We start from the raw sequence: 15,420 nt of genomic DNA on the forward strand, positions 1-15,420 counted from the left end.
CATGTGCAGAGGAAGTCGGCACAGCAGGCCTGACACCACGCTTAGCCAAGGGCAGGGCAAACCCAAGGAAGACACAGCCGGACACACCGCCACACAAAGGAAACACAGCCCACTCCTCAGGCCAACACACCCTGGCAGGTCTAATTCCATCGTGCGATCGGAGGGAAACGACCAGGGTTCTTCTTTAAAGAACCCTTCCTCCCCTCCCATGAAAACGAAGGCAGCTCTGCGCTGAGGAACGTGGCAATAGCTGTTCCCCGACCCTGAGGTAACATTTCCAGAGAGGGGCCTTGGAACAGACTTAGCAAATTTCCCTCTTTTATGCACTTGGAGGGACAATGTCGACGTGTATTTTTAAGCAAAGGCGGAACGGCTCAGGCTAGATTGGCCGTAGCCGTGGCGATGGATAAAGTTAAAGATTTAAAACGTAAAACACAAAGCGTCAGAGCCAACGCAGACAAAGCCAACCGCCTGAAATCAAACACGGATGAACTTCCAAGCCGTTTTTTCTTCCTTTCCTTTCTTAAATGCGGGTGACCATCGATGGAATTATTCTTTGGCAGTTTGTGCGTAGGGTGAAATTAAATGTCCTGACATTTACCAATACGAATCGAGCCTTTCCAAGCCTGTCTTTAGAGCAGCTGAGGACGCTCTTAAAAGGGGGCCGCCCCTTACGACAGCTCTCTCCTTTTACTCAGTGCAGATCCCGACAGAACATGCTTGTTTACACACTGAAAGCAAAGCCGCAAGCAACATCTGTCCCCTTTTAACAAACCTGTAAAGAGACAGTACCCTTTTCTGCAAGAGCCATAAAACCAGCCCTGGGTTTGGGACACAGGGCTCCCCTGAAAAAGGCCAACGGTGGGAAGAGCTGAGCAGACATGTCTCGGAACACTCGTGGGATTTCAAATGTACATTATACATCTGGCTAACCAGATTTCATTTGGGTCAGCCTAGTCCATTACACGCTGGGTGTTCGTGGGCAGTTGAAAGGATGAATGCTCATTGCCTGGAAGAGGGTACTGGCTGCTTTAGCAGATTTTCAAGCACAGCGCAGCACTGCAGCTAGAAAGTTTAGCACTACAGAGTCTAACGAAACAAGCCCCTTCGCGCCCTGTCTGTCCATGAGGAAAGCGACCTCTCTTTTGCACAACGGTTTTCTTTGGCCAGGTCCGTTTGTGCTTTTTGTGCTCAGAGTCATTGGTAAAAAGTTTTGCTACTCACTACAGGTTGAGCCTCTTTAGTCTGGCACCCCCGAAACTGGACCGGTGCCGAACCAGAGAATTTGCTGGACCACGGGAGGTCAATATTGTGTAGCAGTGTTACCATCACTTCCACTGCTTCCTGGGCTCTTACCCTCATAGAGGGGTAAATCTGAGCTGAATAACAGCACAGAGCACAGAGGCTACGTCTAGACTGCAAGCCTCTTTCAAAAAAGAGCGTCTAGACTACAACCAGTACTTGGGAAAAAGCAAGCTGCTTTTTCGAAAGAGAGCACCCAGACAATCTGGATGCTCTCTTTCGAAAAAGCACAGTTTGCATTACATAGCATCTTTTTTCGAAAGAGCGCTTTTGAAAAAAGGCGTTATTCCTCGTAAAACGAGCTTTTCTGCGGTCGAAAAAACTGTTTCGTTCTTTCGATTGGCTTTCGAAAGAACACAGCAGCAGTCTAGACACAGGTAAAGATTTATTGAAAAAAGGCCACTTTTTTTTCGAAAAATCCCAGTAGTCTAGACACCCCCTGAGAGCCAGGACTGGGGGCTGTAAACAAACTTTATGGCACTGTGGGAAACTTGGCCGCACCCGTGATAAGTGGACATCCAGCCAACTCAAATCATGCCAGACCACAGATGTAGCCGGACCAGAGAGTGCCAGACCAGAGAATGCCAGACTAGAGAGGTTCAACCTGTACTCTCCTCAGTCTCCAAAGAACGAGATTTCAGGAAGATTCTGATTTTGGAATAAATCCCCGGGCTGCGAGAAGGGTGTATTACATTCCTAGACCTGAGAGTCACCCGTCACCAGTTTCAGACACCAGTGCCGCAGCTCAAAAGCCAGTAGCACGAAGTTAACACAGAACTTTTCCAAGAGGCACCGAACTACCTAAGCACCCAAACCAGCGTAAAGTCCGACTGTTGCAGCACCAGCTAGACTCTCGGCCCAGTTCTATCCCGCAAATTCCCAAGCCCCTTCATTTCTCGGCATGAGTTGCTGCTCCCCCACATGCAAGTCTTCCCAACCGTGCGGCTGCTTAGAAGCCGTGGCGAATCCACTGGCGTGCAAGCCCCCACCACCCCGCCCCTGAGCGAGGCTCCAGGGTTACCTGCTGCGACCGCTGTATAGCCGCATCGATTTCTTCCACGCGCTGCCTGACGGTGTCGCTGACCGCCTTGTACTGCTCGTTGGTATCCGACACGAGCTTATCCAGCCCCTCGCGGGCGCGCCAGGGCACCAGCTCCAAGAGGGCGCGGCTGACCTCGTTCACCGTATCCAGGACGAGCCTGTGCTCCATAACCTCCTTGTTGAGCTCCTGAGGACGACACACAGCGAGAGCTCACACCCCGTCTCCGTTCCCACGGGCACACCGCTGGCCAGAGGGCATTCCCGCGCCCTCATCAGCCACCGCCCTGCGGCCACACGCCCTTCATCCTTTTCACCGGCAGGAGACCTCTGTGGAGCGTCTCCGGCCGAACGGCAGCCGTATGGACCACGCCTTCGCTCAGCAGAAACATCCGCTTGCCAGGGGTTGTTTGAGGCCACAGGGGAAAGGAGCCTAGGGAGCATCTGTACAACCACAGATCCATGCAATAGGCAGGTGCACATCTGGATGGGGCCACGGGCTCTTGTACCCTTTTAGAAATGAACCCTGCAGCCAACCAAAACCGGCCCTCCGCGCAGACCATCCAGGGCTGGCTGGTTTCCTACAAAATCAACGAGGAGTCCTCTGGCACCTTGCAATTTGTTTGGGCGTCAGCTCCCGGCCTAACCGCCTCATTGGACCACACCCCATCGGCCACGCCACGAGGGGCTGGTTCACCGGCACCTCCCCCACTGCAAGACGTGCCAGCGCTGCCCTCTGCCACAGACAGTGGCCACGCCAAACCACCACTGCGCAAAAGAATAAATGGCCGTAAATCCGACCTCGAGAACGGTCAAAACCCAGCAGGAGAGCACGTCTCGCTCCTTACCCACTCGGTAACAGGCTTGACAGTAGCCAGGCTTCAAAAAAACAAACAAAAAAACCCTTCAAAACCACCCTGCAGCGTGAGACCGCAGAGCTGGGATGCCCAGGCAAAGCTGGCACCATCGGGCTGGGTGGGAGGAGAGATTGGGCATGGCCGGTTCACCCCAAAAAGTCATTCTCCTTCTTCTGGGGTTCTCCCATTCGCAGCCACTGCCGGGACCAGGCCAGCGCTGCCCTGCTTGAACTGATCTCCTTGGCGCTGGCGCCGCCATGGAACACTCCCAGCTCTGCAGGCACCCGCCTGCCCAACGGAAGCTTCCGCTGCGTGTGCCTGGCAAAGGGTGCGCCAGCCCACCAAAGCGGAGGCCCAAATGAATGTGTTGAGCTGTCAGGGGCCCCAGGACTGCTGGCTCCTGAAACCGACTAACCCGGCTCCGCCTCCGAGACTTGATTTCTTGCAGGTGTCCCAGCAGGTGGGGGTCTTGGGTAGGGAGTACAGATTTGCCCAGGGTGGGGAGGCCACACGTACGAGAGAAAGCGCAGAGGTGTCTGGGGAAGAAGTGGCCGAACGGCCAGCTGAAGGCCGACATGCTGGGGGGGACTGGTAGGGACACGAGGCGAGACAAGGAGGGAGGCTGTGGGATCTCCAACATGGGGATATGTCAGAGCAGGTTGGACACACGCCTGTCAGGGATGGCCTAGACCAGGGCTACTCAACACATGGCCCCGTGGGGCGGTTTGGGGTTACGTGGGGGTCAACACGGGGCCCGCGGGTGGGAGCCAAAACAAAGGAGTCAATAGAACGGTTTTCCGTTGCGATGCATTTGAGTAATTCAATTCCTGGCCTGTCATTGCTCATTCAAAGTGCTGTCGTGTGGGTGGAAATGTGACTTAAATGGGACCTGCGTGTCGTGTAGTCTTGCCTTAACCTTTGCATTCATGCCTGTCAGTGTAAAAGAAGCTATTTGCATATATTTGCATGCATATGCAACCATGTGCTGGGAGTATCATTGTGGCCCCCGGGGCTTCCAAAGTTGGGCTAGACAGTGCTTGGCCCTGCCATGAGGGAAGGGGATTGGACTCGATCGCCTCTCAAGGTCCCTTCCAGGTCCAGTGTCCTAGGATTCTATGAAGAGTGGATGAGCATGGAGGGACAGTTGTGAAGGGCAAGGAAGGCCAGGACTAGTCGCCTGAATTAGACTGGGGTGGAAACTTGGGGGGGGGGGGTCAATCAAGGGGGGAGCACGGGGGATCCACGTGAGGGCAGGGAAGCTGAACTCCAGAGCTGCTTTCTGCATGGAGGGGCAGGGACGTGGTGGGGTGGGTAGGGGGGCCTCGAGAAGCTAGAAGAGAGGAGACGTCAGGCCGCGGGCACGTCCTGCTTTTGTTAACATACATTTGGGTGTATTGCTGATCTCCAAGCGAGCGATGAGGCTGCTGAGTTGCAGCCCAAAGAGGGTGCTCCGCACTTCTCAGGAGGAAATCCCGTTGCTGTCAGCTGTACTGCCGCAGCGCCGCAGCCATGGACCAAACTGATATTCCCCTTCCGTTACCCCCACTCCTAGACACGGCGGTGGGCGAGCCAAGTCTCCCCCCGCACCCTCACTGGAGCGCCGCAAGCGCCTGTGCTCATCGGCTCTGCTGCATCCCCTCGGAACGATCCACCCCGGCTTCGGCCACCGAGCGCCGTATCTCGAAAGCTCTGACCTTCTGCCTCTGCTGGAACTGGGGGATCTGTTCCCCAACAGGCGACTGCCCCCCGCTGGACATCAGCTCCTCTTCCACCTCACTCATCCAGCTGGTCAGCTCCTCGTGCGTGGACTGGAACTTGGTGGCCAGCTGCCGCGCCTGCTCCAACGTCCGGAGCGCCTTGGAGCTCGTGGCTGTGATGTCCGAGTAACGGGTCTTGATGCCGTCCAGTTTTTCCTGGATTAGCAACACCTCTTCCCCTGCGGGAGGGAGGCACAGTTAGTTCTGCTCATCCGAGGTTGGGCAGGTTTGGTTTAAAATCCGCCCATTTTCCCACCGCTTGTTTTAAAGGGCCCCTTTCAGAATCCCTTTTCGGCTACTCGGTACAAGCAAGACGCCATGTTCACAGCCCTGGAGTTACTAATATTTTCCTTGCAGCCAGGGAAAATTCCTCCTCCTCCTCCCAACAGAAACGAACCCTGCAATGTCATCTTTTGTGTGCAAAACTCCAGCGCTTTGGTCTGGACTAGGGTGCGACCCCTCGGAGAAAGAGGGAGCCACTTGGGAGCAGGCCGGGAACCGAGAAGGTGGGGGATTTCTTTTGGTTAGATCAACTTTTCTAGAACATTTGCTCATCGTGCAGACTACCTCTTGGTACACAGCCTCCCTCAGCACCACCTCTCCTCCCACTCACGAACGGATGACATCTACATGGCAACTGCAGCAGTTGCTTACATGGGAAGTAATATTAGGAAAGAGCGGGGTGTATTTTTAGCCTCTTTTAATGTGATTTAGCAGCTGAAAGGAGGAGCCGAGCCCGGGATGGGTTGCAAGCCAGACCACCAAAAAATAAACCATGCAGCCCTCGTGCCTGAAAACCGCTGCTCGACAGCTGTCGGCGTGTTTACAAGGAGGGCCTGGCCATGGCTCTGCAGGGTGACCCTTAGGTACCACTGTAATAAAGACGCTCAACGCGAACTCAGGGTCCTCCGCACAGAAAGATCACGTGCGCTGCTTCATTCAGTGCTGCAGCGTTTCCAGGGAATCCAAGATCAACAGCCTCCGCTGAACACTTTACAGTCAGTCACAACTTGGGGGGGGGGGGAAATCGTTCGGAGGCTCCAGAAGGGGCGTGGCCCAGAAGGGGCGGGGTCAGGGGCAGCCAGCCCTCAGAGCTGCTTGGACCGTACCGCGCCTCCCCCTCCCAACCCTAGGCCCTTTTAAATTGCCACGCCCCGGGGCAACTTTGCCCCCTCTTGGCTCTTCTGGTACCTGTGGTTTGTTTCAGAAGCGCCTGCCCGTTTTTAATGGCTTGGTCGACATTCTTCTTTCGGTTCACAATCTCCTCGTTCAGGGCCTGAATGGAAAGAACCCATCAGCCGTTACCATCTCCGAAAGGAGGCCCTTCAACAGCCAAGTACAGCCGAGCGAGGAGACCGACCCCAGGGAAAGCACAACCCTTCTCTTTCCCTGTACCCCGAAGGATGGGAACCAGGCACGTGGCATGGCCCTCCTGCTCCCACACCACTACTCGTCCCTGGACAGCTGTAGGTCTCCTAACTCCGCGCTACCCACTGGTCTTTACCACCCCCGGCCTCCGCAGCCTTGCATTAGAAATGAACCAAAGACGAAATTGACCAGCCTAGGCTTAAATACTTGCACTGGCCCAGGTGTGTCGGGGGTAGGAGCATGAGCCCATCCCCCCGCAACACAGCTGTGCCTGACAAACCCCCAGTGCTGATGCAGCTCTGCTGACGGACATGTGCTCCTTCCAGCACAGGTAACGTAACTCGGGGAGGCGGTGTTCTGACACCAGCTGCGCCGGCATCAGCCACGCCTCCACCGGAGGGCTGTGTCCACACTGCAGAGCCCGAGGGGGGAATGGAAACAGACCATGTCCCTCTGAAGCAGGGGCCAGTCCTCAAGAGCAGCATGTTGCTCGACTCTTTACATCCCAAGCAACAAATCATCCTGGGGCACCTCAGCGACCGCCAACAATCTAGAGCATCACGACGAGCCCCTTGAGGAGGGGCTCCCGGTGTTCTATACGTTCGCCTCCACGGTGCCCCCGGACGACTCGTCGCTTTTAAAGTTACAGACCAACCCGGCTCCCCCTCTGAGACGCTTTAAATCCGCTTATTCTAGGGAGCAACACTGGACGCTGTCAAGGAAAATCGTGGCTGGTCGGGCTTGCTTCGGCCAGGCCTTTGATGCAAAGCATGCGGGTAGTTTACACTTTATGGGACACCAGGACACCTTTGAGGGGGGCAAGCGGGGAAAAGAATTATTTTTAATAAAGGAAACCAGGTGAGCGCCCCCACCGCAGAAGAGAGACCCGTGTGGATGCAGGCGAAAATGAAAGTCAAAGAAACCAAAAATGGATCCAAACGACAAAAGAAAGGGAGGGAGGGAGGGAGATGAAAGAACGGAAAGTGGCAATACCAGCTGGTCGGCATGCTGCTTCTGCAGGACGTCCCTCTTGTAATCCTTTACGGAAACCGAGCTGAGCTTGTCCTCAACCTCGGCCAGCCAGTTGAGCACTTCCACCTCGTTCTCCCCAAAGAGCCGAGCGTTGCACAAGGCCTGAGCAAGCAGGGCTGCCTTCCGGCTGCACCGGTCTTGGATCTCGCAGTACCGGGCCTGCAGCCAGTCCAGCTTCTCGGCCAGCAAGCCCTGCTCCGCCAGGCAGCTCAGGGAGGAGAGAGACTGCCCGACACTGACTGCCTGGGTCACAGCTCTCGCATGACCCTCTATGTCTTCCTCTAGCGCCTGCCGATCCCGGGTGACAAAACGGACAACGGAAACAAACGATCGAAAATGGAATAAAACGGGGGAGGGGGGAAAACAAAAAGAAACTAAGAATGAACTTAAATCATGATCGGACAAATTAAAGACAAAAAAATGATAAATCAACTGGCTGCAAGGAGCGACAGACACAACGGTTACACTATGGCCAGCGAACAATGGGCCACGATTTCCCAGGCTCGTGGCATTTCCGAAGCCTGTGGCAGCTTTCCCCATCACCGTACAGGGGGCTTTCTGCACATCTCTATGTTGGCCTGGGGGCCGCCTCCTACCTTGTGCCGGGCGATCTGCTGCTGGATTTTAGCTGTCTGAGTCCCGATGGGCTCAGAATTTGCTAGTTTCTTCTCCGTCGAGGAAAGCCAGTCTGAAATCGGCTCCGTGGTCTCGTGGAATTGTTTAGCCAGAACCAGGATATCTTCCAGTTGCTTTTGCCTACATCAAAATAACAACAAAACGGCTAGTTAGGCGTTAGGTCTTTTTCGTTTTTTAATCTGGAAAGTTAAGCAATGTCAACGTCGGAGCGCCACGTCAGCCACCAACCCTGCGTGGCACGACAGAGCTTTTAGCATCGGCTGTGGCCACAGAAGCCCACAGAAGCAAACGCCTGGCAGCTAAGAGATAGAAAGGAGGAAAACAAACACCTCTCCTCAGTCCTGATGTAACATTATTTCTGGCCAGGGGAGCCAACCGACTTGCCAAGCCCCTGGCAAGGTGGAGAGGCGGGGCCCTGTGTGGAAGGGGCATGGCCTCGGCTGCCAGCCCTCAGCACTGGCCAGACCATGGGACCCCCTCTTCCCAGCGCTGCCTGGAGCATGCTGCACAGGGGCCCAGCAATGATTTAAAGGCCCGGGGCTCCGGCTGCTGCTGAAATAGTTGCCCTCATCAGCATGCCTGTGTCAGCTACACTGGAAATGCAAGCACAGCCATTCCCTAGAAGCTGCAGAATAACATGCCCTTCCCACTGCTGCTGCGCTAGGGTCCAAGGCAACTCCCACTGAAGTCAATAAAAAGGCTTCTGTTCTACACTTCGATTTTTCTGCCTCCCCCAGCCTTGCCCTAGGCACCCCCTGAAATGACAAGGGGGCACGGCTAAGATCCTTGAATCTCAGGCTGGCTAGGACCGGTGCTGGTGAAAGGTTCCCGATTGAGGCTGCGGCCCATTTATTCAGCCGGACTTGCAAAGAACCGAGGCTGGCCCTGGCGGGTGGCTCCCCTCACTATCAGACGAGGCCACGCAGCCTAGCGCACCCTGCAGAGGAGAGGCGAGCGGCCGCCAGGTGCAAACGGTGCTCTGGAACTGAAGCGAAATGTCAAACCAAGAGGAATAAAAATACACGGGCGCTGGGACGCGAATTCATTTCATCCCAGCATCTCCACAGCAGCATCAAGCTGCACCATCGGTTTTCCTCTCCCAAGATTTCGGTGTCGCGTGTTTTCTGGTTCCAGGACAGTCCAGTAAAGGAATGTCACTCAGCTTCCCAAGGGCTGCTATCCGATGGCTGCGAACAGCCCACACCAGTGTCTAGTGGATTCACACCGGCTGCAAAACCAAAGCGCTGCACTAGCAAGATCCAGTCCTAGGTCTGTTAATCAGATGGCTGGATGGTAGGGATGCGAACAGGTAACTGGTTAACTGGTAAACATCCTAACCCTAGGAGCAGGACCCAGGAGCAGGACCCAGCAAGCAGGTTTAACTGGTTAATCACAATTTGACATCTGTACCGGATGGAAAACAGTTTAAAAACAAAAAACAGGACAATGTAGCACTTTAAAGACTAACAAGATGGTTTATTAGGTGATGAGCTTTCGTGGGCCAGACCCACTTCCTCAGATCAAATAGTGGAAGAAAATAGTCACAACCATATATACCAAAGGGTACAATTAAAAAAAATGAACCCATATGAAAAGGACAAATCACGTTTCAGAACAGAAGGGGGATGGCCACAAAACAGATATCAGACAGGATCACAAAGAAAAAACAGTTTCTTGCCACTTCAACCAGAAAGGGCATTGTCTCAATGACTTGATTACCTGCATCCTGCTCCAAAGACCTTTTAAGACTTCACTTCAAAGAGAATCCTCTGAACTGCCATTCATGCTTAAATTCAACACTTTACACGCAAATTTGAATAAAGACGCTAATTATCTTACCCATTACAAAGATAGCTTCCCCAATTATCACCTCATATCATTAGCTCACAGACATTTACCTTCCCCCCCCCACCCCCCTTCTGTTCTGAAATTTGATTTGTCCTTTTCATATGTGTTCATTTTTTTAAATTGTATCCTTTGGTATATATGGTTGTGACAATTTTCTTCCACTATTTGATCTGAGGAAGTGGGTCTGACCCATCATCTAATAAACCATCTTGTTAGTCTTTAAAGTGCTACACAGTCCTGTTTTTTTTGTTTCAGCTGCACCAGACTAACACGGCTACATTTCTATCACTAGTTTAAAAACAGACGCACAAATGCTTCTGTCAGCGAGGGCACGTCGATGCAGCCGGGCTAAACTCGAAATAAGCGACAGAACTCGAGCTAATTGAGTGGCTTTTGTCGAAATAGCTTATTTCGACTTTTGGCGCGGTCTACACAGCAGGTATTTCGAGACCAAGCGCTCTTCCCCCGGCTTCCCTTCGTACAACAAGGGCTACAGGAGTCGCAGTACGCCGTCCCCCACATTATGTCGAAATAACCGCTTGTGTGTAGCTGCTGCGTAGACACGGCCTGAGAAACCCGCCCCTAAGTGTGCAGTGTAATGGAAACTGAACCAATACTGACCTGGTCTCTGTCTAAAGTACACGAGACAGTGAGTTCTGCAAACCACTACAATATCCTGACCACTGAGGCCTATGAGAGACATGACTACCACACTTTGCCAACGTGCCAATAAGATGGCGAAAACGGATCGTCGCAAAACTGCTAAGCAGCCTAAGGCAGCTAGGGACGTATAATGTTGTTTAGAAATGTAACTGAGCAGCCACTAAAAAGCCCAGCGGGTCCACGAGCTGCGAGTGCTGCAGTATAAAGCTTATTGACGTGTGTAACCGCTAGGAACTGCCCCGCTCCCGGCCTCATTCCTAGGGAGGCTTCGCTGCAGGCTCTGCAGCCAGCTCCCCGGGATCAGGGCTGGCAGCCCCAGCTGGCCCTGCTCCTGGGGAGCCAGCACGTAACCTGTAGTGGGAGACTAGGCTGGGCCTGCCCCCTACTGGGGGTGGGCGGGAAGCTGCTCCAGCCCCTACAGGTTAACCAGAACCAATAAGCCTCAGTTAACTGGTTATCCATTTACATCCCTCGTGTAGGTGTACTACATAGGTTTACACTGAAGGAGGCTCTCCGAGCAAAATGATGGATTCTAAGGCAGGGCGGGACAAGATGTGGCCTGGGGGCCGGATCCGGCCCAGCTACCTCTGCATCTGGTCCCTTTCTATGTATATCCTGCTGCCTGTGTTATCCAATGGTCCAGGCGGTGGCTCAGGCAGCAGGATCCTATTTCAATGGCTCAGGGCTCCCGGTTGCAGCGCTACTCTGGTGGAGGTCGGAGCCGCGAGTCTTTCAAATAACCACAGCAACCCCAGGCAGAGGCTGTGCAAGGCAGTAGCAGCGGGGCTGGGAGCCGTGAGCCCTTTGCTAGGTTTGTCATTCAAAGCCTCCAGCTCCAAACAATTCTGGGGGGAGGCTAGTCCCAACCCCGCCCCTTCCCCCAGGCCACGCCCCTTGTGGGGGTGGAGCTGGCCCGTGACCACCTAGCAAAATTCATTACGCGCCGCCCCCCCCCGGCGAAAATTATTGCCCACCCCTGTTCTGAGACTGACACCCCCCACTGGGATCATCTAGTCGAGCGCAGAAAAGCAATTCAGACGCTTGCGGCTCTCCTATTTGCTCTCCACCCTCCAATATCCAGCATGTTCGAACCCAGATACGATGGGGCAAAGACGGCATCTGGCGCGGGACACCGAGGGATTTCTCCCCTTTCAGAGCTGACGCACAATGAAGTCGCTTCTGCCCACGTCTGCTCCTTACCTGGCGGCTGCCTTGCCAAGCAGGCCTGCCCATCTATTTTCCAGACTCTCCAGCTGGCAAACGATCTTCTCTCGGTCCGTCGGCTCGGCTGACTGCGCTATGCGCCCGCCCTCTGCCTGGATCATCTCCACCGTGGCCTTGCGATCGTCCAAGAGCCGCTGCAGCAGCTTTTTCATAAACAGCGAGACAAAGAGGCGTAAAGTGACCAACTTGAGCCAGCAGCGCTGCTTTTGCCTCCCAACACACCACCCCTCCCGGGGTCTCAGAGCCATTCAGCACTGGGTTGCCTCCAAGCCCAGCTGAGCACATCAACACGAAGATTTTTTTCCCCCTTCCAAACTCAAAAGATAATACAAATGGCCCAAAGAAATCCAAAACACTCGATTCAACGGATACACACGAAACTCGCACCCCGACTGGCATGTTTCAACATTTGCTCAAATACCGCATTAAAAAAATCTCCCATAGGTGTTTAAAACTTTGCTTTGCCATGATTAACATGCACTAACTTTCCAGATATTAACAAGTCGGATTCACAACCTGCATGCTTTACCTACAGACCAATTTGTGTTTGGCCAAACCTCTTCTGTGTGTTTCTTTGGTTCAAATTCCGAAACTAAAACCCTGCTCTACACTAGGGATGTGAACAGGTAACCGGTTAACCATTAACAGGTGATGCTTACCAGGTACTGGTTAACTGGTACCTTGGAGAAGCCGCTTGAGGGTGGAGGGCTGCTCCAGCCATGCGGCAGGGCCAGGAGCAGGCCACCCTGATTGTAGGGGGACCGGGGGGAGTCTAAGTGGGTTAACTGGTTAAATCTAAAGTTTAACTGGTGAACTGATTAACTGGGATTTTACATCCCGACTCTACACAAGCTATCTGATCCTGATAAAAAAAACTAGCTGTCAGCACGTGCAAAACCAACTGTGCTGTAAAAGAAAAATAAGAAGGGAGCAAATTTCAAGACAGCATGATAGCAAAATACCACTGGGGATGTAGAGCCAATCTGCTGCCTTTTATGTAACGCTCGTTCTTATTAGCCAGTGAAGACAGCGGGCCTTGGTAAGGAGGCCAGAATCCACACAGGCTAGTGGTAGAATAAGGCGCAGGTGCAGAACGGTTGCTATACGCTAGGAGAATGACAGGAAGTCACAGGTGCCACTGATACTTTTCAAACAATCCAAATGGAGCAGACACCCTTGTTCAGCTACTAGCTGACGCAGCTGCTCTCTGGCCTTGCTGGCTTCCCCTCCGGAGACTGTCGGCGCCCGCTCGCGCCCCCCCGCTCACCTTCTGCTCCTGGATCTGCGCTTTCACCACTTTGTATTCAGCAGAGGGAGGCTTCTGATTGGAGATGAGCTCCTCCGTGTCCGCCAACCAGCTCAGCAACGGCTCCAAAGCATCCTGGAACTTCCCACAATGCAACAGGGCCTCCTGGAGCTGGGCGATGCGCTGGGCCACCTGCGGGGTATAGACACACCCCTCACTAGAGGCACGGGGCTCTCGAGTTACACCAGGCGGCAACACAAACGGCTCGCGGCCCTTGACACCGAGTCAACGGCTCTGCTTCAACCAGGGGTGGGGAACCTAATCTGGCCCCCGGCTTGCCTGGATCTGGCCCCCGAGGCTCAGGGCTCCCCCTGCAGCATTGGGGAGCCTGCACTGGCCCTCCAGCCCCCTGCCGTCCCCCTATGGGGCAGGAACACACCAAATCTACTAGGCTGGGTCCCCTTAGGCTCTGGTGTGTGAAGGGAACGTGAGGAGGGTCTTTTTCCTTCTCCGTCAGAGGCCAGCGAGGGGTTGGGGTTTCAGGGGGGTTGTTTGGGTCTCACTTGTCTGCGGCCCCTACTGATTTTTCTGTGGGTCAGTGGCCCCCAGCCCCAAAAAGGTTCCCCGCCCCGGCTTAAAGCACAGAGGCTGTACCCTTTACGGCGGCCGGTTGCCCGGAGCCACGACCCTGCCTTCCTGCGCCACGCGAGCAAGGCCGGCCAGTGGCGCTTACCTTTTTGTTCAGCGTGTTCCAGCGGGTGTTGAGTGCCTCCATGTCGTGCTCCAGTCCCTGGACGTCGCAGTTCTTCCCCGCACTCTGGATGAGACCCTGGCCCACTCCATTGACCTGCTGCAGTTTGACTTGGATGGGATCCACCTGCTCCTTCTGGAACATCTGGACAAGAAAGGGGGGGGGGGGATCGGTTTAGAGCCTCCTGCTGCCAACAGACACACCTTGGACGACAGTTGCCAACCAGGGAGCAGGCTGAACATTTTCCTTCTGCTGCTTTGGCTGCATGTCGGTCACTGAGGGAGTTTTATTTGTCGGCCAAACCTCTCCTCGGCCCACAGCCAGAATCTCTAGCGCTACAAGTTTCTGCTGGTTCGGGCACAGTTCATATGGCTGCATCATAGAATCACAGAACATTAGAACTGGAAGGGACCTGGAGAGATCATCGGGTCTAGTCCCCTGCCTCACGGCAGGACCCAGTACTGTCTAGACCATCCATGACAGACATTTATCTAACCTGCTCTTAAATCTCTCCAGAGATGGGGATTCCACAACCTCCCTGGGCAATTTATTCCAGTGTTTAACCACCCTGACAGTGAGGAAGTTCTTCCTAATGTCCAACCTAAACCTCCCTTGCTGCAGTTTAAGCCCCTTGCTTCTTGTCCTATCCTCAGAGGCCAAGGAGAACAATTTTTCTCTCTCCTCCTTGTAACACACTTTTAGATACTTGAAAACCACCATCATGTCTCCTCTCGGTCTTCTCCTTTCCAAACTAAACAAGCCCAATTCCTTCAGTCTTCCCTCAGAGCTCATGTTCTCTAGACCTTTAATCATTCTTGTTGCTCTTCTCTGGACCCTCTCCAATTGCTCCACATCCTTCCTGAAATGTGGTGCCCAGAACTGGACACTAGACTCCAACGGAGGCCTAACCAGCACAGAGCAGAGCGGAAGAATGACTTCTCGTGTCTTGCTCACCACACTCCTGTTAATGCATCGGAGAGAGATGCTTTTAAATCTGTAAATTAGGGATGTGAATGATTAATCGGCAAGGCTGGAGCATCCCCCCATGCGCCGCGGGCAGGGGTGCTCCTGAATAGCCAGAGTCCTCCTCTCGCCCCCATTTAAGCAGTAAACTGGTTAAACGTAAGGTTTAAATGACTGCCTGATGAAAGGAGATTTTACATCCCTACCGTAAAACCCTGGGAAAGCCCCATCTAGCTAGTCAACGGTGATTTACACCAAGAGCCAGTCAGATGCTCAATAATGGAAATCAAAGCAAGTCTCACCCTGGCAGGATTGCACGGGGCTCTGCTAGACACGGACGTGAGTTCTGTCAAACAACTGACACTGGAGACACTGGGAAAAATCCTGAATTTGTAAAGACCGGGGGAACAAGAGAAAGGCCATGAAAGACGAATGTGTTAACTGTTTATCTGAGATCATCCCACATATTTGGCACGGCCTCACCCTGCACGTCCCGTGGGAAAAGCATTCAAACCAAAAAAGGGGTTTTGGAAATGAAGGAAGGAACCTTGCGGTCGGGAGGCAAAACAGCCGGAGAAAAAATCCCATCTTTCCAAGGAGGAGAGAAGTGCTCTTATCAAAGCCTCAAATCTCCTGTAATTAGCTGATGACAAGCCAGACCCTGAATTCATTTCCCTTCCTCCACAATAGTGTCATTCAGCCCCAGCGAGGCAGGGCAGTCAAGCAAGGCCACAT

At 53.7% G+C, this 15,420-nt stretch overlaps 1 protein-coding gene across 25 annotated transcripts in view; it reads right to left on the minus strand.

The window, feature by feature from the left end:
• MACF1 (microtubule actin crosslinking factor 1) overlaps nt 1-15,420 on the minus strand; it is a 301,070-nt gene that overhangs the window by 57,553 nt on the left and 228,097 nt on the right. For all 25 annotated transcript variants that reach the window (XM_075908729.1, XM_075908727.1, XM_075908730.1 and 22 more), the window contains 8 exons: nt 13,705-13,866; nt 12,993-13,163; nt 11,702-11,868; nt 7,951-8,110; nt 7,316-7,642; nt 6,146-6,230; nt 4,892-5,133; nt 2,324-2,530 (listed from right to left, as the gene is read on the minus strand). In XM_075908729.1, coding sequence (XP_075764844.1) covers nt 2,324-2,530; nt 4,892-5,133; nt 6,146-6,230; nt 7,316-7,642; nt 7,951-8,110; nt 11,702-11,868; nt 12,993-13,163; nt 13,705-13,866 — 1,521 coding nt within the window. The remainder of the gene's footprint in view (nt 1-2,323; nt 2,531-4,891; nt 5,134-6,145; nt 6,231-7,315; nt 7,643-7,950; nt 8,111-11,701; nt 11,869-12,992; nt 13,164-13,704; nt 13,867-15,420) is intronic.

This window comes from Pelodiscus sinensis, chromosome 25, assembly GCF_049634645.1.
Source record: "Pelodiscus sinensis isolate JC-2024 chromosome 25, ASM4963464v1, whole genome shotgun sequence".
Taxonomy (NCBI): domain Eukaryota; kingdom Metazoa; phylum Chordata; order Testudines; family Trionychidae; genus Pelodiscus; species Pelodiscus sinensis.